We start from the raw sequence: 24339 nt of genomic DNA on the forward strand, positions 1-24339 counted from the left end.
ATGGATGGAGAGTAGCTCCATCTCCAGTTTTGTCTGTAGTCTGGAAGCAAGGAAAATTTTTCCAGAGGTGTGAACAAGGATTTACTAACATCCAGGGATTTCAGTTCCTGGATGCATCCTCTAGCCACTTGTCTGTTATCCAGAAACTGGGTGGCACATCCTCCCCCTCCTTCTGCTCTGCTGGCAGCTATGTTTCAGGAGAAGTTGTGATCCGGCTGCAGAAAATGAGGAAGAGGTTTCAGACCCTGAAATCTAGTTTCACAGAGTTGTCTGTGACAGCAGAACTCAAACATGCATTTAAGCCTAGGTAAGAGATTAGGTCCAAGATGTCTCCTTTGTTTGTTTTTTTTTTGTTGTTGGTCAGCTTACAAGTCCAGCCCTCAGCGCACTGGCTCCTGTGGAGTGCCTAAATACAGCACACAGGGGCTTTGGCATTTAAAGCAATATTGCAAAACTGCACCTAGAGGTAGGCATATGACTATTGCAGTGTTCACTGTCTCAATGCCTGGATGAAAAACACAAATCTTTGTTGGTACCTTTAAGCACTAACAAAGCACTAAGAAAAAATAGCATCAATATAAGTTCTGCATTGCCTTTCTATGTAACTGACTGCCTCCCCATCCATATCTTTATTATTCCTGCAAAGTCCTCTCATTTTACATAAATTTCTCTGCCAACCCACAGAACCCAAATAATGCTCATCTTAAAGTGCTAACTAACCTCTGTTTTCTGTGCAGTGGCGATCTCCTTGGAAGCAGCTGCATTACAACTATCCTGAAAAAAATCAGCATTTCACCATGTCAGGACAAGGAAGAGACAGATTGCTGTTCAGATGTAAAAAATACAAGGAGAAGGCATCACAGGGGATTCCAGCCCTCCCCAACAAACTTCACCTGGCAGGTGGTGGCAGAAGAGACACGCATCCATTTACAGCTGGCACACTCACCCTTGTGTATACACCGTGAGCAGCTGGTAACACAGAAAACAGAGTTTTTGTAAGACGCAGGGACTCAATCTAGATTCAGCCATGAATGTGAAATTTCAAGCGACAGAAAAAAGCACAAACCCAAGAGAATAACCTGGCAAACATGTAATGAAATGTGTAAAACACATAACCTGCATTTACCCTCCAAGCCTATTGTTCTCTCGTGCTTATTCTGAGGACAAATTTAGTATGAAATACAATCTGTGCTGAGATGCTGAAAGTCATAAATTTCTAAAAAGCATGAAGCAGACGGAACACTTTGGGTTTCATTTTGCTATGTTTTTCTCCAGTACATAAGTGGCCAAATAGTACATTTTAACCAGAAAAGGGCAGAAAACCATCACTGATTCTTTCACAGCTTGCCTGAACTTCTGTTCTGTGTGTGTCCTGCTAGCAAGTATTGCTAGCTTGCTATTCCCTTCCCCTACCAAAAAATATGCCTGTTGGAGACTAGTTTGCCCCTTCTTGCTTTGCAATGCATCTATCAGCATGGAGGAGAGCCAAGAGCAGCACAGGCCCTCTCCATGCATGCTGAGAAATGCTCTGATTTAGAAAGAGAGCTCCTTCCCTGTGTTGCTCCAGGGACAGGGAAGTAATGCGTCACTTCCCAAAACGCAGGAGTTCAATTTCATCCCAGGTGCCTACGAATTATCCTCTTTGCATAGGGGAGGAGCATTCTGATGGGAACACTGCAGTTACCTGAAGCATACATGAGCCAGATCTTTCTAAGTTTTAACAACAACAACATATCATAAAGGGTTAGGCCATGTACGGGGCACAAATGCTTTCTACTGCAAGCTCTTAACAAAGAGCGTGGCTCTGAAAAATAATGTGTACGAAACAATAGGTATTCATCATTCCTATTAGCAGATTCGATGTTACTTTCTGGTTTAATTGTATTCATGTTACCCATGGACCACAATTAAACTGCATATGGCTCAATTAAAAACCAGCTCCATAAAGTGACTTTTACAGAATCTCCTGACTCCTCTGATCTAGGTCTTATGCTGAGTACCAGGGGCCCACCTTTTTCACAAGGACAAAAAAGATTTTAATGTCATTGTGACATCCTTTATTATCTCTACAGGCACCTGTCATAAATTCAGTCACTGTAATGACTCTCCTACAGCTAGCTGCCATTAAATAAAAGAGTTATCAGAAGAAGTAGCTTTCTAAGGATAATTAAAAAAGAGGAGAAGGAGGAAATGGGCCAAGAAAAGGGATCTGACTATGTTTAGTGAAATGTACTTCCTTAATAAATACAAAGTAAAAGAATGATCATATTTCAGCCCTCCTCTCCCCCCGCCCCACCCCTAAACACCTCAATGAACTTTAATAGGAACCAGGCTCTTACTTTTTCAACCGAAATGTTTGTGTGATATTCCAAGAGCTTGAGGACAGCGATGCTTCGAGAACAAGACAATCTGGAAAAATGTGACTGTTAGACATATGCTGGATATTACAAGAAATAATTGAAAAAAAATATTGAGTTGAAAGCTCACATGCTTTCAGCTGTTCTCTAGATGGTATGCACCTTCTCATACACACATTCACTCACACTTCAGACTGATAAAAATAACTAGACTTTGTTCTTCCATAGCATCCTTCAGCTGAGTTATTCCAAGACTTTATACACACTCATTAATTAAGCTTGATGCCACCACTGCATGACATACAAAAATAATGTTATTGTCAGGATACGGATAAGGAAATGCTACCACAGATACAAAATTGCCTCCCGAAGGGCACACAGCGGCATATTATGGCACAGCCAGAACCTGAATTCAACCCTTGTAACACAACAGACTGTTCTAATGCAAGAGACCCCAACATACCATACTTCTCCCTCTTTCTGTCTCAAAGACTTGGTTTCAGAATCTTCTTTTGTAATCTACGCAGTAGCAATTTTCATCCTATTTAAATCTTTTATGATTGCATGAGTCAATTTGCCATTATTTCAGCTAGCAATTACTATACCAACAATTCACTGGCAGCTGTGGAATGAAAGAGTATCTTCTCCCATGAGCAGAATACCACATCGAAAAGCAGAGTTAGATATATACCACTTAAGCCATGGTCCCTTTCATCTGTGTGCCTGCAGATGTGTACGTCTGCGAAATGAATGACTGTCTGAGATCAAATGAAACCCATGTCTGCAGACTTCTCTGGCTTCTCTATGCTAAGAAGTAGATAGCTTTTTAACCCAAGAAAGTTACATAGATTTAAAGCACACCTACCTTGCAAAGGTAGAGAAAGCCTTGTCTTTATCACAGGCTGGCCTGTTCAGATGAAAACTAGCTTTGGCTACATCTATACTGTTAAATCAGAAGTATCTCCTGCTCTACACATCAGCATGGCACTGGGGTGCTCACTGCAAAGGTCACCTGCACTGCTAGTTAGAAACAACCCTTACTAAACAGATAGCAAAGAGTCTGATTTTTAAAGGTATTTTAATGCTTGAAGATATGGATGAGCACACACAGGCATCCTGAAAAGTCCTTCACCAAGCTCCTATTTGCATCTCCAGAAATCTACATATCTGCAGAAATCTGACATGTTGGGCACAAAATTGCTTAAATCACTTGCCTAGGTCATTATATGAGAAGGGTCTCAAGCCATTAGCTACTGAAAAACAGTATTTTACTAGGAATAATAAGTAAAAGTAAGGAATTTATCTGCTTCTAGTAGAGCTTGTCTTCTCTTTTGAGTTTGTATAGATACCTTAAAAACAACACTGTCAAATATGGTTTCCTGATTTTGTCTGTGTTGAAATTAATGGAACCTATTATTTTCTGTATGGCCTGGGCTGACCTTTCAAGACACACCAGACTGCACTGAGTAGCAGGTATTTTTGAAATGGTTTTTTTTCCAAAAATTATACCTGAAGGAGTTTTGCAAGTGCATCTTCTTGTGAGACTAAGGTCACTTTACACGAGGTACCATAAATAGTCAACGTAACTTCCACACTTGCATTATTCACTAATATATCTCAGCTCGTAGGAGCACGTGAATGGCAGTAATATTGGCAGGCATAATCTGAGCTCACAGACTTCCGATTAACACTGTCAAAGGGCTCATCTTTGGCACAAAGCACACGCAAGGCGGACTAGCTTCTGTAACACTATATGCTAATAACCTGCTAATGGAGTAAGAGAAAGCCTTAGGCCGAGAAGACAGAGAACAAAAACAAGGTAGTCCATAATTATAAGAAAACATGGCTTTTGGGTCTTGGTCAATAAAGGACTTTTTTTTCTTCTCCAATGCATTTGTCTCTTAAAAATCCACTAACAGTATTTACTAAAGACAGCTTAATAGACCAAAATACTAATGGATATAACCCTAGCTGTCACCTGCTAGAGACAAAGTCTTGTCTTCTCAATTCCCAAATCAATATTGGACAGGAACTCAACACACCACAATTCTACGATGCCAGTGGAGCTTTTCCTGTACAAAGGCCAACGGATGAGCTCCTGAGATCCCAATATTCCAAGGAACCTCATTCAGGGGCAAGGGCCTCTGAGAGAGAGAGCGCTTGTTGCAGCACTGAGCTCTTCAGAACAGGTCATTGTGAATTCTGCTTAACATTTCATTCCTCTTTCTACACAAAGGTATTATAAGAGAATCAGATTCATGCAGAGTATTACATGTCTTTTGGGCTATATTATCTAGGAAAAGATAAAGGCAGGCATTTATCTGAATTTTCTGTTCCTCTTCAAGTCACTTAAGAGCATATGGTATCCTTGAGCTTGCTATCTTTGTCCCTTAGTTTAGATTAAAACTCTCTTTCGTATTCTAACATAAGCAACTTTAAAAAGGTACAAGGTCAACCTGTACATAAAAAGCTTTGTGCTTCTATACAGACCCTTGGAAGCAATGCAAGGGGAACGTTTTCCTCCTACCAGTCAAATAAGACTCTACCGTGAAGGATTATCATCTGATCTTTGAGACCAAAGCCTAGAGAACAGCTCAAAAGTCTAGACACTCAGTAATTTACCACCTCATTCTAAAACTTGCAGATCACATGCATGATGCGTCCAATACAAATGGCTCAGGTCTCTAATTCTGAGAACTACTGGTAACCAAAGTAGAATTATTACAAAATGATTCAATCAATAATTCAGAAATAGGAATGAAATCAAGTCAAAAAGATGTACCAGCCAAATTGCCCCTGAACCATATACTTTTCTGCTAACCCTCTACATGGGACAACCACTTTCTCACAAGTGTCTAAGTTAGATTGAAAGTTAATTGAATGTTCAGATTATTTATTGTACAGACATTCAGATTCTCCTCTTATTTATGCTAATACAGTTTCTTGCAAAAACAAATTCTGTTTGCAGATAAGAGAAGCATTAAGATGGGTTAATTTGTCAAGGCAGAGCACTGGCCCAACACTGCTTCCATAGGTCCAGCCAGTTTGATTGTCATTGCAGCTATCTTAAGTTTCCATAGACAGCGATTAATGGCACCATGTAAATATACTCCTAATGCTAAAAGACTGCACTGCTACAGGCCAAACTGAAGAAGCTGCTTCTAGCCATAGAACACGTCTTATTACTTCTAGAAAGGATTCCATATTAACAAATCTTTAATTATCAAGAACAGTGTGAGTATACTCAAATTGCTTGGCAAAACAGGAATATTTTTTTTTCCAATGACATTTAATGAAAAGCATTACCGACTCTCACACTTGTTAGGCCTGTGTTTATGCTCAGTTCTCCTGAGTAATAAAGGACAGTGAATAAGTATTAAATACATGTAATAGTAAAACGTACCGTTATCAGTTACCACCAGAGTGGTTAGATTGCAGAAACAGGATGAGTTTTTCAGTACTACATTTTCATAAAATATTTCAACAGGTTTTACAATTTTTATCACACAGGAAGTAAGAATTTTGCTTATGCTTGCAGCCACAGCAACCTATAAAACAATAAAAACAAGAATACAAAAGATTCTTGTTATTACATCGTCACCTTGTCTTTACAGAAAACTAAAAAGTATGAAATGTACAAAATGAAAATTTTTGGGGTGGAAGCAGACAATTCACTAGGTAGCGTCTCAAAGGAGAGGGCCTCCCTCAACTGAAGAAGCAATACAGAGTCCTGAAAGGAACAGCATCACTTACTTCCATAAGGTATGTGAGTGGAGAAATCCGGAATAATTTTGGATTTTAAAAAGAGAATTTTTCTATAATAGTGCTATATGTTGTTATATTCCCTTAAAAGTATTTGAGTAAGAATGTACAAACCCTCACAGAGAGATGACGTTCGCATCCACAACGAAAGTGCACTTAATTATAAAACAGAATTTGTCTTGTAATGAATTATGCGTTGTTTCTGGCTGAGAGCGCTTTACAAATATGATCACATTAGTGCATTCAATCAGGAAACCAGAAACAATAGCATGCAGATTAAGTGGCCAGTCACAATACTTGATAATCAAATAGTCAAGGCTGTGTGTTTTGTGAACAGATACTGAGCAAATACTAACATCAAACACTTAAAAGATGTATTTGTGTTACCATATGTGTCTCAGTGAATGTTTTGTAACTTGTTACAAAGCTCAGAACTTACATAATGCACTTGATACATAGTCACTGGAAATATTAAAATAGCTGATAAAGTGGAAACGTTTCCTTTGTCAGCATAGTGAATTTTTGACTCAACATCATGAAGTACAGCTTCAGGATACATTTTTTAGGAGAGGAAGAGAACATCTATCTGATCGACACATTCAACTTACTGGGATTTTCAATGCATTTGCCAATTGTTGAGATAAGAGGGACTCATATAACATATGGAATGTGGTGACAAAAGAAGGGAAGCTGCAATAAGCAACAAAATGACATATTTTAAGTCACAATAAAGAAACACGCATAAAAGTGGGTGTACATACCTGATTTTTTTCAGGGAAACTTAACAGGATTTTCAGATCTTTATCAGGTGCATGTGAAATGTTATACCAATCCTTTGTGCTGTTTGAACAATTTGCTTTTAATGTGCACCTAAAAGTATACACAAAATTATATGAGCTTCCTTATGGTAGCTTTGACTTCAGACACTGTACTTCAACTTATTTGATGTTATTGATTTTTTACAGGAATGCTATTGATTTTTTACAGGAATATGGTTACAACTGCAAAATGCTTCAGGAAAACAATCAGTAAAATCTTCTGCTTATCAAAACAAATTACAATGCATTGATATATGCTACAGGGTCCTGATTAAGTCAATGGCACTCAAAGAAATATTAGATGCTTAGCCAGTAATAGCAGACTTGGTACCCCAGGATGGAATACATCATGCCCAACTTTTGATTGCATTGTACAGTTACCCCTACACTCAATGTGGAGAAATATACTCTTTGAGGGTGAAATTCAGCTAACCTGTTTTAGACATTCATACAAAAATGAAATCAATCACACTATAGAAACTGCTCCTTCTCTCCAAAGAGTATAAGAGGAGATGGGGATGAAACTCAGATGTAGAGCTATGCTACGAATGTGTACAGCTGATGAGATGCATCCTCCTTCCTAATCTCCTCCGTCGTCCAGTGATGTGAATGGTAATCTTTCCCTTTTATGTCAGTGCACTTGGTTAAAACCACTGGGTTTGAAAAGGTAGTTCAAAACAGCTTCCTCTGTCTTGAAAAATAAAATCCATTTCAGAAGAAGGATAGCACAAAGTAAATAAAAATGTTACAGATGCCAAATTGTAGAAAATAGAAACTATACAATAAAAAATTAAGGAAGAATGAGGAAACACAGGGATATGCAAGTACTACAAAAATTGTACCTATTAAAAACATGCAATAAAGAAGAGAATATAGGCATACAAATTAGATGGACAATCACTGAGTTTGAAAGGTGAATCCTTAAAATACTGTCTGCAGTGAAGTTAATGAACAATCCATAGATTAACTCCAAGTCATGTCATGTGGCTAGCAATTAAAGACAAGTGCTAACTGTATGTATGTTATTGTAATATTAAGATTGAATACTTAAAAATAAATGTAACATTTAATATTGTTTTAATAATCCTGCTTTTCTACCAAATGTAGAAGAATTTGTAGCTTCAACCATGTGATCAGTGACATGTGCCTTAATGAACTAATTATTCCTTCACTAAAAACTAGAAACGAATACATACTTGCAAAGCAAGTGCCTTTTTCATGAGGAGTTCACTGTATAAACATATTTCACAAACAATGTGTTTTCTGTCCAGAAGGAACAGCACAAGAATGCCTTTCAAGAAAAATACTCCCCACTTTCTAAAATGTCCGAAATAACCCCACAAACCACAGAAAACATAAAGCCATCTTCTCTGTAGATCAAGACGTTGGCAACTGGAATGCAGTTAAGCACAAGGTCACTTCCTTTGTGGTCTAACTCAGGAAACTGAGTTCCTGCTGCACAAGAACCTGGTGAGGCTTTGCATCTGAATACATTCAGATCATAAATATACTGTAAGAAATTTGGACTATGCCTGACATATTTCAAACTGTCTTAGGACCTAGGACAAATTTCAGCCTCATTTATATCTCTCTTCACCTTACTGAGATCACAAAGGTCCATTAGCACCACAGTTTTAGAACCACAGAGGATGGGATCTGTCATCAACAGATGTGCATAAACCAGATGCTTATCCGAATATGTAAAGGGAGAACTCTCAGTGGCAATGATGCATGGAAGAGACATCCTATATTTTTCATCCAGGCTGAGGATCATAATGTTGAAGATGCAAAGAAACACACTTGCGATACTTGGCACTAAATAAGCGTATGCATTTCAGTGACACTAAAACTAAAATATTAAAAAAGAAAACTCTTTATAAAGCTGAATATTTAAAACTGTCCTAGGACAAAGTTATTTGCCTTCTTAGACTGCCTGAGGAACACAAGCAGTGAACTTGTTTCACTCATCTACAATGAAGAATCTGAGAGTTTAACAGCAAAAAAAGTAATGCCACCCAGGACCCATGACTGGAGGGTAGCAAATGTAGCACCCATCCACAAGAAAGGCATAAAGGAGGATCCGGGAAAGTATAGACCTGTCAGTCTGACCTCGGTACCATGGAAGGTCATGGAGCAGGTCATCTTGAGTGCCATTACAAGTCATATAATGGACAAGCAGGGGATCAGGCCTAGTCAGCATGGGTTTATGAAAGGCAGGTCCTGCCTGACGAACTTGATCTCCTTCTATGACAAGATGACCCGATTATTGGACGAGGGAAAGGCGGTGTATATTGTCTACCTAGACTTTCAAAAAGCATTTGACACTGTTCCCCATAGAATTCTCATGGAAAAACTGGCTGCTCATGGCCTGGATGAGCATAGGATCTGCCAGATCAAGCACTGGCTGGATGGACGGTCCCGAAGAGTGGTGGTCAATGGAGTTAAATCCAGCTGGCGGCCGGTCAGAAGTGGTGTCCCTCAGGGCTCGGTGTTGAGACCATTTCTGTTCAACACCTTTATTGATGACCTTGATAAGGACACAGAGTGTATCATCAGCAAGTTTGCAGATGACACAAAGCTAAGCGGGAGTGTTGATCTACATGAGGATAGGGAGGCTACAGAGAGACTTGGATAGATTGGACCGATGGGCCAATGCTAACGGAATGAGCTTCAAGAAGGCCAAGTGCCAGGTCCTGCACCTGGGCCACAACAACCCCATGTATCGCGACAGGCTTGGGGAAGTGTGGCTGGAGAGCTGCCTGGCAGAAAAGGACCTGGGGGTTCTAATTGACAAGCAGCTGAATATGAGCCAGCAAGAAAGCCAATGGCATCCTGGCTTGTATTAGAAATAGTGTGACCAGCAGAAGGAGGGAGGTCATTGTCCCCCTGTACTCAGCACTGGTGATGCCACGCCTTGAGTATTGTGTCCAGTTCTGGGCACCTCAATATGAGAGAGATATCGAGGTGCTGGAGTGAGTGCAGAGGAGGGCAACGAAGCTGGTGAAGGGCCTGGAGAATAAATCTTATGAGGAGCGATTGAAGGAGCTGGGACTGTTTAGTTTGAGGAAGAGGAGGCTGAGGGGAGACCTCATCACTCTCTACAACTACTTGAAAGGACATTGTAGAGAGGTTGGTGCTGGTCTCTTCTCACAGGTCATTAGCCATAGAACAAGAGGGAATGGGTTCAAGCTGCAGCAGGGTAGGTTTAGGCTGGACATTAGGAAAAAAAATAAAAAATTTTTCACAGAAAGAGTGGTCAGACACTGGAATAGGCTGCCCAGGGAGGTGGTGGAGTCACCATCCCTGAATGTGTTTAAGACTCGTTTAGATGTGGTGTTAGGGGACATGGTGTAGGGGAGAACTTTGTAGAGTGGAGCTGATGGTTGGACTTGATGATCCCAAGGGTCTTTTCCAACCTAAATGATTCTATGATTCTATGACCCAGGGTTGTTCTTGTCTTCATGCCAGGAAAAAAATGTGTCTTTTGTTGCTCTAAAAGCTGACCTTTAACACTCAAACAATGCACTACGGAGACCGGTCATTTCATAGGCAGCAGTCGCAAAGGGGGAAGTAGACCATCTGATGCCCCTCAGCATAAATTCTCACAATTGCCCTGCACCGGCCAAGAGTAACACAAACTCCACTCACATAAAGATGAGATTATTTTGCTATATCCCTATTTTTGGACAACTGATATTGTTTGCAAGCACACTGCAATAAATATAACAGATAAATATTATTTATGAACCCCATGGCCCTGAAACTTAACATACAGACCCAGACAACTGCTAAGAAAGCAAAAATACCAATGCTGCAAAAGTAACTGAAAGTTTCTGGAGTCTGGCTTTCTTGGAAAGGTGGACTGGATGGGAGTCTATACAAGTACTCATAGACACGTGTACAGAGAAAAAGCAGAGTCAAGATTTTTTTTAATCTTTCACAGCAAGCTAGTTCTTTACACTACTAAAGATTCCTCTTCACAACTGGAATCAAGTTCTTATTTCCTTATGATAACACGATACCTATGCATACTGGCTCATTCATATTTACTTAAGTCTCTGCTTCAATAATCTTGTATTAACTACAGATCCTACTGAGTTTGCCCTCTCTGCCTTGCTAAAGCATACTGATTTCCTCATGGAATGAGAATGTGGTTTCAGAGAAAGTTTTGGCTTCCTTTTCCAAGGTACCAGCCCCTGAATGGAGTCCACAGATGTTACAACCACTGAACAAATTCAAAAGTAATTCTGGTCACGTCAAATAACTAAGATATTTTGTGTTATTTCCATATGGAAAATACACGTGAAACATCAGTGCCTTGTATTGGAATAATTTCAGCATACTTCAGGTAAATCTGATTCATCTATAGAAAATCTATAAACATTAAGAGAAATCACACAATGCTATGACTAATTGTTTTGAACAATTGTAAGTGAAAAGGAGAACTTATATATTTGTCCCTATGGAAGAAAGAGTAGAAATAGGAACAGTGGAAACATTTTGTTTCATTTTGTTTTCGCTTGCAATAAGATGTGCAGATTTTTTCATCAAAATACTGTATTTCAGTTCACACTGTCTTTAAAATGAAGCACTGCTGATAAGTTTTGTTTAAAAAATGGAGTGCATATTTAATTTAAAATTTATTTCCCAATAAGAGTATAAAATATATCATCGATCTCAAAATTATTACGGAATATATTGCTTTAGTGGACTTGTATGGACTTTGATTAAAATACTGGCTAAAAGTATATCTTCTTGTTTTTCTAAAGCTTCACTCAAGAGCCCTCTCTTCACAAAACCAAATATTTAATCATGCTAAGTGCTTAACAGTGAAAAATTACGTGGGCGTTGAATGGGGTTCATATTGTAGCAATTCATTTTTTCTCCAATTTCTGTTTCAACCAGATGGAAACTTTTGGTGATTCCCCTCATAAACAGGGGATTTACTTATAACTGTTATTTGCAAACTCTTTATAAGGTAACTAAAAGCCTGAAAAGCTTAGCACTGTAACATATACAGTTTCTAACAAGGTAGCAAAAGAGAGTTTGAAGAAAACACATTAGAGAATAAACACCTACTCTCTTCTAATAACTATCTTTGCAAACACAAAGTAGCAGATCTGCAGGAAAATCATGTTAACATTGAAACAAACCAAAATGGGTTGTATTAACCTTCTAAAGGAAGGCTACTAGTAGAATTCCTCAAAAAACAATCTTATAACTACTTTTGTCTAATGTTTTAATCAGTGATGAACTGGCATAAAAGAAGGTTTACACTGTGGATATCTGATGATGATACAAAGGTGGGAACACTACCATGCAGGAAGATGAAAATATAACATAGGAAAACTTGGATAACCGTGAAATGGGATGACATTTCAAAGCATGAAGTACAAGAACATGTACCTAGAGCAATAAAAATCTCACAACCCATATGTGCTATAGACTGGAAACTCATCAGTTGGAAAGAAAACAAAGAAAGAGAAGGACCTGGGGGCATTGTTTGGTCATGGATGATTGTGGCCCATCAATGTGATGCAGTCATGAAACAGACATTTGTGATCCCAGGACACGCTAACTAAGGTGCTTCCTGGACAGACTGGTTAAACACCATTGAGCAAGGCACAGCTGAAATCGCTCCTGGAATACTGTGACAGTCCTGGCCATCCTTATTTTAAAAGGATGCATAAACTTCACAGAAGGGCTACTGGAGTGGAGTTAAGAAAGGAGTGTCTTATGTGAGAGGATCTTAGTGAAGCTAGCTGTTTCAGGCACACCAAAATGAAAGTGAAAAAAGAGACCGTTTCCACAAAAACACTGAGAAGATAAGTGTGAGGGAGGGGGAAAACCTATTTAAGCCAAGGTGATATAAGTACCAGAACAAATGAGTATAACCTGTCCATGAACAGACACGTGATGAAAATAAGCGGACAGATTTTAACCAGCAGAACAATGAGACTCTCAGATAGTCACACTACCAGGGCAGGGAGGACAAAACACTTGTCTAAATTTAGGATGGTCCTTGTTTAGTTTATGAATAGGTTTACACGATGCGGTTGCTTGCAATTGCCACGACTAGGCTTGATGACTCAGGAATTTCCCCAGTCCAGGCCAAAGATGTACAGCATCTTTCAAACCTGCTTCAAAGAAAGCAGCAAAACTAAGGACTCAAATGTGAGGATGAAGTGTTTAGAAAGAAAGTCTCTGGCCCAAACCAAAGGCAGTGGTTCCAAAGCAAGGAACTATGAATACGGAAGACAACTGAGCACTCTTTCCCTGTTCTCATATGCAAGATGCTCCTAGCTATTAAGATGCTTCAAGCACAAGTATACAATTTTATCTCTCAATCAATTTGGAAAGGAAAAACATCTGTTCTAAAATGAAAATAATTTCTTCTTTTCAGCCCAACTTCTATTTTATGGGTAGATCTCGAAAATCTGAGGGTTAACATGGTCTTTAAAAGGTGCAGAGCTCCCTTTCACATGACAATAAAGTGTCTCACATTTATGGCTATGACTGATTCCATAAAAATTCAGTCAATACAATCTTGATACTGAATAGCCCCAACCCAGTCAAAATGAACACCAACTAATAATGCACTGTTTTTATAAGAAAATCTAAAATACCAAAAAATACCTTTGATAGAAAGAACACCACCCACAGTGGGGATCCTTTGCAGATAAGCATTCTTGCTCAGAAACATATCTATCACAATTTGCAACTGGTATTCTTCTCACCTAAAACCAAAGAATGCAAAACCACACTGAATTAAAATAGTCTCCATAAAGAGGGAAATTGAGGGTTACCATTAAAAATCTGACAGCAACCACGCACGATCCCTTCAGGAAAGTTTCCTTATGGACACCCCTCTGCCAGAAGACCTTTGGATAGAAATATGCAGCCTAATTTACACACGCTGTATTTTGCCATCAGATGATGAAACTCCTCTGACAATGACAAGGCCAGCATGGACAGAATAATGCAGGAAAGCCTAATTAGCAAAGTAAATTATAGATAACAATAGAAAGGAGGTATATTTTAAAAATAATGTTCTGCTTAGCAGAACATCATTTTCTTCTCATCAGAACTGAGATTTTTAAATGACTGATGGAGGTTCATCCAAAAATGCATGCGCGAACCAAAATGCATCTGTGTTTGCATCACCATGTCAGCTAACTGCATGTGCACACTAGAACAAACACATGCAACTACTTAGCATGCATGAAAATGCCATTTCAGTAAGTCAATGTAGGTAATTGTGTCTATATTGTATGTAGCTATACTTGTACATTCAGCTTGAATATCCTAGCCAGCCATTTTCAGAAAAGGAAAAGAAAAAGAAAAAGAGAAAGCTGATTACAAATACTGAATACAAATACAAATATTATCATTATTATTATTATTAAAAATATTAATTAATAATGTTAGTAAAAAAAATATTCCTGATTCAAACAATTTTTTTTACAAATTAGAAAGAACTGAAAGTTCCTATATTTTGTGAACAGAAACCAGGATACATGGCTTTCTGCAGAACTATATTTACTGTTTTTTACAGCCGTAACTTGTAAAATACCATTTACCTGACGGTGTGTGAGATAATCAGTTCAGAAATCAGCCAACATCATAGACTACTAGCAAGCTAAAAAAGACAGCGTAGAAACCTTATTTAAGCTCCAAGAGATGATCAGAGAGAGGCATTTATTCCTAAAAGCTGTTGTTCCTCTATAACAACTTGCTCTTTTATCAAAGCTAAAGAAAATTCATGCTTTTACTTTGAATATCTACGTATACCTTTGACTGAAATTTATGGATTCTTCTGGATTTATGATAGATGGTTTATATCAGTTGGGAGTTCTTCTAACAACTTACCCACTCTCTCTCTGACGGCAGGCTAAAATGCTGTGTTGGCGGCTGGAAAAGTGATTTTATTGTAAATGAAGGTAATCAAGTGCTGGGTGAAATCCTGTCCAGGTAAGATGGACAGCCAGCCTTCATGTTTTCACTGCCATGTTCCCTGCTGCTGGCAAGACAAAGGAATTTGCTGAGCTGATGCTCAGCAGCCGCTGCAGGATGTGCTGCAACTACTGCACTGGCTCCTGGGAGCCGCTCACTGTTTGAGATGCAGCGTTCGCTCGCATGCAGTAGCTCCCAGTGATTGCTGAACTCCTTGGCCTCACTATGCATACACATTAATCACTTCTGATTGTGTTTTGTTTTGCTGTGCCTAACTGAAGACGATGAGACTTTTACCACTGATTTCAGCAGAACTGAGACTTCAAAGCCATCTCTCAAATTAAGAGATTTCTCCCCATTAGAAACTCCATAACTGACTAGCAGATCCTGGCCTACCAATACCTGGATTGCTAATTCAGAACTCCGTCTCCAAAGAGTCTGCAAGTTTTGTTTGCTAACTCCAAGCTTGATTCTGCACAATGCCTCCAGGAAAAAGAAGAACAAAGACTCTCTCGACCGAATGACATAAAATAAGCATGGGATTAAGGGTGTAGCAACAGTGGGCAGCAGTTGTAGCAACAATGGGCAGCACCATGACAGTGGAGGCTCTTTGGAGCTTTGCAGAAGTGCAGCCCAAACTTAGACAACATAACCAGGTATTAGATGTAAAGTTGATAACTGCTGTTTGGACATTTAAGGTCTAACTCTGACCCAAACTGATGCTTCACTTATAAAGTAGCAGAAATCCTTAAAGCAGTAGTTTACTTGAATTTATTATTTTATTTAATATTGTGCTTACCTTATTGTCAGAGGAGAGATAGATGTAGTTGTTATCTACTGGATCAAGTCGAAGTTTGTGGAAAATGGACGTCTCTTCCTTAATTTCATACAAAACCTCTGGGCAATTAGATTCCATATTCTCATTAAGAATAGCCTAAAACACACAGAATTAAGCTATTCACAAGTCCTTTTATTGACCAGTCAGCATTTTAAACAAAAGCCTGATTTCAGCTACATCAGAGCTTCTGAGCTCATTTACTTGTTCAATTCACCTACTGCACTGGCTCTCTCACTGCAGAAAGACGGAAGAAAAGACCACTAGAACAGAATTTCAACAAAATCCATGACAGACACATTTTGCACTGAATCTGGCACTAGTTTAGAGTATGTAACATTCCTCCCACCAAGTATATTCGTGATTGACGCAGAAACTGAATGTGGAAGAGACACCTGTATCCCAAAGTCATAATGTGTTAAGTACTCCTATGAATGGAGAAGAAAGTATTAGCATTCAGAAGACAAATTAACATCCAGACACCCATAGCATAAAAATGAACCTACGCAACTGACTGACAACAGTCTTCAGGACAGAAGTTTCTTTGTGGCTTCTGTGAGTATACGTCTGAGATGGTATTTCTTTTTCTTACCTTGCCCAACTCTACAGTTTTCCACCACCCTTCTCACAGAATTCAAGAAAACCAGAGACCACAGAAACTTTATTCTGCAATTTAATAAGCACACCAACATTGAAATAAATGAGGATTTCCATAAACATGACAAAACAAAGGATATACGTTCATGGTCTCCACCGTGTTAAGGAGACACGGAAGACTATAATTTCATTTTTCATTATGAAAAACATAGTGAAATCAAACGGGCAAAAGCTTTTCAAGCTCTCTACTATATTCCTCTCCAACTGCCTGCTTAATAAAAACAAAAAATGAGAGTCACCCTTCGCAGTGTAGACAGGAAATGCACATTCTTGCAAAACCCCAAAAAAAATTAAAGTATAAAAGACATTTGACTGGATGGTTGAAAAGTCTGAGAAGGAGATAAGATGACTTTCACTTCCAGGTGATCGATTTAAGCTAGTGTAGGTCAACTATTCAGAAGCTAAGGCAAAATGAATCTTGGCTTTTCTCTCTAACGGACAGCTATTCACATCACACAAATAGGCTAACAAACAAATAAATATGCTTCCAAAATCTAACAATATTTAACATTTCTCCTGGAAAATCAAAGCAAGGAAGGAAACAAAAGACAGAGTAACTGAGAACTCCACACCCCATAAATTGATACTGTGGACATTAGCAGTTTAATGAAATGTTTCCATGAATTTTAAGCAGGGTACATAATTGCTTTTGAAAGTTATCTTGCTCTCCAAGTAATAATACTGCAGTTACTTCACAAACAAACGAAAAAGAAATAGAGATTCGGGGGATTATATCTGTTTATGATACAGTGCCTAAACCAGAAAACGTTTACCCACTTGAACACAGCAGCAGCTGATGGAGGAGGGAAGAACTGCCACACTCAGCTTACCTTCAGTAACTGTCCATCATCTGTTCCCAAAAACAAAACTATCTGATTCAAAACAACTGTGCCATAAACAGCCACTAATCCAGAGTGAATCAAGGTAGGTAATTTCTTGATTGATCGTGCGTCCTGAAAATCAGATATAAGAGAAAGCTATTACAAAATCATTCACCCATAATGCAAAAGGTTAAGAAAAAGAAGAATCCCTGGAAAGATTCTCAGAGAGCTGAACTTTAGACAACACTTTGGGTACTATTTTAATTCTTACACGATTTCAGAGCAACATACCCTTGTAAATGGTACATGAATCTACTTATTTTTTATACACGGCAACTAGTCATACCTGTAACAAAGATTACATCAACTGCGGCTAAATCACTGCCCACAGTGAGACACAGACTTGGCCTAACAGCAGCAAGTTACTTTGCAACAGAATTTCTCTTTTTTGGAACATAATGCCCTGGGCTTATTCTGAATTGCCAGTTCTTCTCAATGAAGGCGTGCTTTGCCATCACCTGACTGCAATTATCATGAAGACTACAAAATACAGTCAGCAACCACTTTTAGAGGCATGTAAATATTCTAGAGAACGGAGGCACTTCAAACAAACAGAATTTTTTGTGTGCATATGTGTGTCAGAAAATGCAGAGCTTCATGCTCCCCTTTCTGGTTTCCTGCTTTACACTTAAGGAAGTTGAGACTTGCGTATTACATAAATACAAAAATGAGATAAAGCAGCATAAAGTTCATGTCAGGAAGAACACAAATGTACCTGTGTGAACTTTAAAATCAACATGTTACCTACAATTCTCTGTCCAAGCCGGAGGAAGTTAAGTGACAAACACATGTAAGCAGCTCATGAACGAAAACATCATGCAGGAAATCCCTGTATCTTGTGGAAGAGAAAACCAAAACAAATAACCCTGACTGTAGTGCTGAAAGGAAGCCTTGATGTATGAGAATAAGGTCATTGACCAGGTGAGAGATGGTCTCTGCCCCAAACTCCCTACCAGCCCAGATATCTCCCTAGCAAGCAGTATCTCAGTTTTGCAGTCCTGTAATTGCTTTAAGTCAATCTCCGTGGCAGATACTCCGAAAGCGTAATCCCACCTGCTCTCCAAATAGGTCCAACCACAGCCAAGCTTGACCTCCCCTTCCCCTCTATTAGTATAATGCTTTCCAGTGAGCCTAGTTAAGGAAATGGTGTGTCTAGAAAATGGTCTGTAAATCCATCTACCGACCTAAATTTTCATTTAAGTCATTCTCCTCATCACATGAACATGTGGCTGCACGGACACCAGTGCTGGCACAAAGGAGCGGCAGATATGGAGGGTTGGGGGAAAGAGCTCAAGTAGGACCAGGTCCTTGGGAACAAGCCCAGTAGGTCAGCTTACAAAGCCCAGAATCTCAGCCTCAAGGACGGATTCCTAAACGTACAGGAACCCTCTGAGTGCAAGCACCTATTTCTCTTTGATGCACAAGAAAAAGTGTGAGAACAGACCATCAAAACTGACCTTTTGCAGCAAGGTGAAGGCATTTCTCAAAGTTATGAAGCAAACCCTAAAACAGTAACAGCCGAATTCAACTCACTTGCATGCTAGGATGCTGGCTTAACCCCAAAGAATCTTTCCATATAGAAATAATTTTTTTCTAAACTGCAATCCTAAGTCAATTAAAATCTTTTTCAGTCATCTGAATTATTTTAATTAGCTTGCAAGAACAGCCACTTGGTGTAAAAGAAGACTTGATTAACTTTCATATTTAAAGATAATTTTTTTTTCTTGCAGGAGGAAGAAGACACAGGAACTGTCATGCACTGGCACAGGACTTCAGTAAAACCCACTTAGGCATGCAACTCCAGTACCACAGAGGTCTGCTTTAGATATGGGCAAGGAAAAAGTGATTACAAGCATTTTAAGGTGGAAAAAGTTAACTCACTTTTTTATTAGATCAGAGGGTAACAAAACTCCAGCACTGGTGCACACAATGAGCCTTCACCCAAGCTAAGGAGTGAGGAGGTGAAGCTTCCAGGCTTTGATTTCCACCAGAATTAGGATTTTTTTTCTTTTTTCATTTTTCTGCAGTACACCATATAGTAGTGTAAGGAAAACAAACCACCTCGCAGACTCTGTACAATAAAACCAAAGAAGAGGGGAGGACTGACCCAGTCTCCGGAAAGCTTTGCTGCCAGATTTTATTTTGACCCACATACTAGTAAAATAACTAGTGTCATATCAGTGCATCCTCCTCATCTGACTGAAGAACCAATACTGACAAGTGTGGAAGCCTCCTCCCCTCACTCTGCTTGCTAGAGGGAGGGTCAATGCGACACTGAGCTAATACAGATAAGAAGAGGGAGAAATTAGACGGTGGGCAGTCACAACAAAAATTGCCTTCTCTCTTTTGCAATGTATTTCTCCAGCTTGCCCATTCCCTCCAGGGTGCAGCTGCTGCTTTCACCCTTCTGTCATCCCCTTTCCATGTGCATTTATTTTTTTAACAAGCCCTTTTACCTCTTCCACTGTGACTAATGGGTTACAGCACTGTAGGGCCTTCCCAAGCTTTTTCTTTCACAGCTAAATCCATCCTTAAAATGCATTTACAGTCTAAACTTCCTTTATACTTCAAGAGTCACTCATCTCCACGATCATCTGTCTATCCTGTAACATTTTCAGTTCCATACAAAAACAAGAAAAGCAAAAGAAAAGACAATATTGCTCTAGAAGGCTGTTCTTTTTTTAATTCTTCAGTTCTACCCTCTGTTCTATTCTATAGTCCCCTAAAATCTTCACGTGCACAAATAAGCCTAGAGGTGTCCTGAATTAACTTACGTTTTGCTTTTAAGTTCACCTCCCTATGCTGTTTGGTTATTGGGATGAAAGGTATTTATACTCATTTTCTATTTTGCATCTCATTTTCAGATTTATCTCCACACGATTCCAGCTGCAGCAACCATATTCACACTTCTACTTTCTGTCTTGATTTCCCCCTGATTATTTTACATTGCATGGCTCAGGGGGAAGGGCAGCATTTTTAGCTCACGCAGCACTCAACATATTGCAGCTGGCCAAAAAGTTTAAATAAAGGGTTTGAGCATCAGAGTGAATGAACAGATGCAGCTATACAAAAGAACACAAGACTTGTGAGCAGTGTATAGCAATAGTCAACACTGGAACAATACATAGATGTTTTTCCTGGAGGGAAAAAACTTCTGGATCCTCATTCTTCTTTCTTAATTTCACCACCCTTCAACCTCCTGCATCAATTTTTATTATATCACAGGGTAACAAACTTAAATATTGCTGCATGCAGCGAGACTTTATTAGGGCTGAGGAATGAGGAGATGAACTGTTCCAAAATGTTATTTACATTAGGTTTTTTAATTTGTGTACTGCATAGCAATGCTAGGAGGACAAACCACACCAGGTAAGCAGACTGTAAAAAATCGAAGGAAGGAAGCAGGAAATGAGAGGGTCTTCACAGAGACCTTGCAGAGGCAAGGCAGGAGGGACAGATACAGGCTATGTTTGAGCAAGAGGTTTATAGAGACTCCTGAGATGGGGGAGGTTAGAAATTTGGGACTTCTTGCAGTAGCAGAGACACTCCTTCTCTGCCCTCAGGTCTGAGTTTACAGAATTGATAAAGTGTCCTAATAACCAATAAGGGAGAACAAGCTCCACTAAGGAAGGCTTTGAAGCCAACTGAGCTTGAACAGAGTATTGGCAGAAAGCAAGAGGAAGTGGTGGGTGACCGTGGTTGGGAGATTCCCTCCTGTGAAGGATGAAGGCACACAACTGCTAAACCATCATGCTGTTACAACAGTACAACGGTTTTCTTTTTTTTTTTTTTAGGGGCCCCTATCCATTACATGACAGAGAGACTGCAAATGATTTTCCATCCCTTGGACCACTACCCATTGTTGCACACCCACATGGACACCAAAGGCATTGCCTAGTGCAGATCGGGACTGGAGGCAAAGTGAAAGAGATGGAAAGCCAGGCTTTGTTAATCCTATGGGGACAGTGAAAGTGATGCTCTTCTGGATTTGCTTCTCACAAACAAGTGAGAACTGACCGGGGATGTGACAATCAATGGCAGCCTTCACTGTAGTAGTTATAAAATAACTGAGCTCAGGATTCTGGGGGCAAGTAAGGAAAGAACGTCAGAGTACAAAGCCAGAGACTAGGCTTCAGCTTGTTCAGGGAACTGGTTAGTTGGATCCCTCAAGAGGTCTGAAGGGAAATGGAGCTCGGGAAAGCTAGTAGGGCTTTCAGGACATCCTCCTCCAAGCACAAAACTCAGGAAAACAAGCAGACACATCAGAAGATGGCCCCTAGCTAAGCAGGGAAGTCACGACTGAACGACAATGCAGAAAAACAGTACAGAGGAGGTGGAAGCAGGAACAAGCAACTAAGGAGAAACTGCCTGGACATGTAGGGACAGTGTTAGGAAAGCCTAAGCTCACCTGCTGTTGAAACTAGCCACAAGAAAAGCTTCTACTACCACATGAGCAATAAAGGAATAAACAATGAAAATGTGGGTCAGGTGCTGAATAGGTCAGGTGATTTACTGCCAGTGGATGCAGATAAGGCTCTGACTTAACCAGCAAGGTCTTGTCATCCTTTGTACCTACAGAGTACAAGGAGGAGAGAAACTACCAGTACTGGAAGAGGATTAAGCCAGGGATCTCTTAAGAAATCTCAGCTTACAGGAGTCCCGGGGGAACCAGATGGAATCCGTAGGAAGATGCTGAGAGACTGTCTGATGACACTGCGAGGCCATTCTTTCATATTTCAAAAGTTGGGGAGATCAGGAGAAGTCTCCAACAACTGAATAAAGGCAAATTCTGCTCCCATCTTCAAAAAAAGTCAAGAAGGATGACCTGAGGAACTACACATTGGTCAGTCTCACTTTTTCCCTGGGATAATCATGGAGCAAATCCTCTTGGAAGCCATTTCTAGTGCATTTCTAGGCACAAGAAGAAGAAAGTGACTGGGAAGAGCCATCATGGATTCATCAAGGATAAATCATGCCTGACCAACCTGATTGCCTTCTGTGATGAAATGATGAGACCCTCAGTACAGCACTGATCTTGATAAATGGGAATGAGTTCAGCAGCGGGCCACTGCGATGATAAGAGCCTGGAGCACCTGCCCTATGAGGAGAGGCTGAGGGAACTGGGCTGGGTCAGCCTACAGACGAGATAATTTCAGAGGGACCAGAGAAACAGAGCCAGGCTCTTGACTGAGGTGTATGCAGGACAACAAGAGACAATGACACAAACTGAAACAGGGGAGGTTTCTAGTGGATAGAAGATTTAAAAAAAACATCACTATGAGGACAATTAAGCAGAACCAGTTGTCCAGAGATATTGCGCAGTCTGCATCCCTGGAGGTTTCAAGACCTGACAGGACAGAGCCCAGAGCAACCTTGTTTAATCTCAGAGCTGACCCTGCTGTGAGCAGGGGGCTGGACTGGAGACCTCCTCTGAGGTTCCTTCCAACCTGAATGATTCTGTGATTCCAGGGAAGTGAATCCTCTGTTCAAGAGCCCCCAAGCTCCCAAACGTTTCCGCTAAGAACACCCAGTGAAGCCAGATGAGTAAAAGGAACTCTCCTTCTTATTGACAATGTGAGAGTTTACGAGTCCTCTATGGCTTACTTCCCACACTAAACAGGGATGAACTGAAAATTCATTGTAACCAGACAGAAATATCCACTCTAGAAATGTTAACTCTAGAAACCTGTCAAACATCACATGAAATACTAGCAGTCTGGTAATACACAGAAGATGACTTTACTACCAGAAAATTAATTACAGGATCAATTTTGATACCAAATGATATTTAGAAGTCTGTAATTCTTTCCTTAAATAAAAGGCCATGAATCATTTTGGAATTAGTTACCACACAAATTCAAATGTCATTCCTGCAAATTAATGGCCATGATTAAACTGATGTGACTCTGTTGACTTCAAAATCTAATTTCAGTAGTGCTTATACCAGCTAGGATTTGTCCTAGGATTCCAAATTATGCTAGATAAATTAAGGGGCATATACCAACCCACATATTTATCACCCACTGAAAAACGCAAAAATTCAAAGAACAGACTGTTACATATCTTTACTTGCATTAAATACCAGATGAAAATCCAAGCAAGATAGCTTAGCATTCAGTAGCTATCACAGCTACTTAGCCTTTGCACATCATAAAATAAATACCTCAATATAAACTACATCAACTTCTCTCTGTCTTACAGGTATACGCCTAACATATTTTTGGATTTTCTCCATGAAAAACTGTAGAATCCTTTTCTTCCCATGCAACATTTTTTAATGGCAAATCTCATTTTCAGATCTGTCATTGTGGTTAGGTAACATCCTACAACTCTCTCTTGTTGATGTTTTCTAATTTGGGCGGTTCTTCAACTCTCTGCGTGGCTGTGACCCACAAGATCCTGGGATCTCCGGGAGAGATCTGAGACTCTAGTAGCTCCTGTTCAGCCACAGAACAACAGAAGGAAAGGCCTTCTTAAAGCTCACTAGCTACTGGAACAAGTTTGTGACAAATTCCAACATTCCTCCTATGTACTGGCTACAGAGCTTCGATTTCCTAATTGTGATCCACCAAAAATGTTTGTTAGTGTTCAGTCAGGTTTCTGAAAAGAAAAGGAGAATGAGATTTGGCAAACTCACAGATATTAACTACGGAAATTGTGAAGAAGATGTGCTTTCGTACATGCAGGTTATGCTAGCGAGTCCATTAACGCATACACCTCGACAGCGTGTATACGCAGATATAATCCAAACTAAGAGACACGTGGATCAGAATAAAACAATCTGAACGTAAAACTGCAAAATGTTTTCAGAGTAGTTTCATCCAAGACACTACTTGCCTCTTGCTAGTTAGAGATCATGTTTCTGGGAATCCAATATCATACATGTCCAGAATAAACACATACAACTAGGACAAAATGCTTTGTGCACACTACCGCACAAAACAAAACCAGAATTAGCTAGTTCTCATAAAAAGGAATTCCCCAGAATTTGCAGCAGTCACTTAATTTTTGATAAAGTTGGTAAGCGAGGATCTTAAAAATTACTAATTTTGAATGACAGACTCAAATCCATCATT

General features: G+C 39.6%; 1 protein-coding gene across 1 annotated transcript in view; it reads right to left on the reverse strand.

Annotated features, from left to right (window-relative positions):
* The window catches only part of PLXNC1 (plexin C1), a 72717-nt gene that overhangs the window by 44147 nt on the left and 4231 nt on the right, over positions 1–24339 (reverse strand). The window contains exons 2-9 of the mRNA XM_054204734.1: positions 17213–17335; positions 15690–15824; positions 13574–13674; positions 6881–6989; positions 5761–5905; positions 2340–2409; positions 894–969; positions 721–774 (exon numbers count right to left, since the gene is read on the reverse strand). Of these exons, the coding sequence (XP_054060709.1) occupies positions 721–774; positions 894–969; positions 2340–2409; positions 5761–5905; positions 6881–6989; positions 13574–13674; positions 15690–15824; positions 17213–17335 (813 nt within the window). The remainder of the gene's footprint in view (positions 1–720; positions 775–893; positions 970–2339; positions 2410–5760; positions 5906–6880; positions 6990–13573; positions 13675–15689; positions 15825–17212; positions 17336–24339) is intronic.

This window comes from Rissa tridactyla, chromosome 1 (genome assembly GCF_028500815.1).
Source record: "Rissa tridactyla isolate bRisTri1 chromosome 1, bRisTri1.patW.cur.20221130, whole genome shotgun sequence".
Taxonomy (NCBI): domain Eukaryota; kingdom Metazoa; phylum Chordata; class Aves; order Charadriiformes; family Laridae; genus Rissa; species Rissa tridactyla.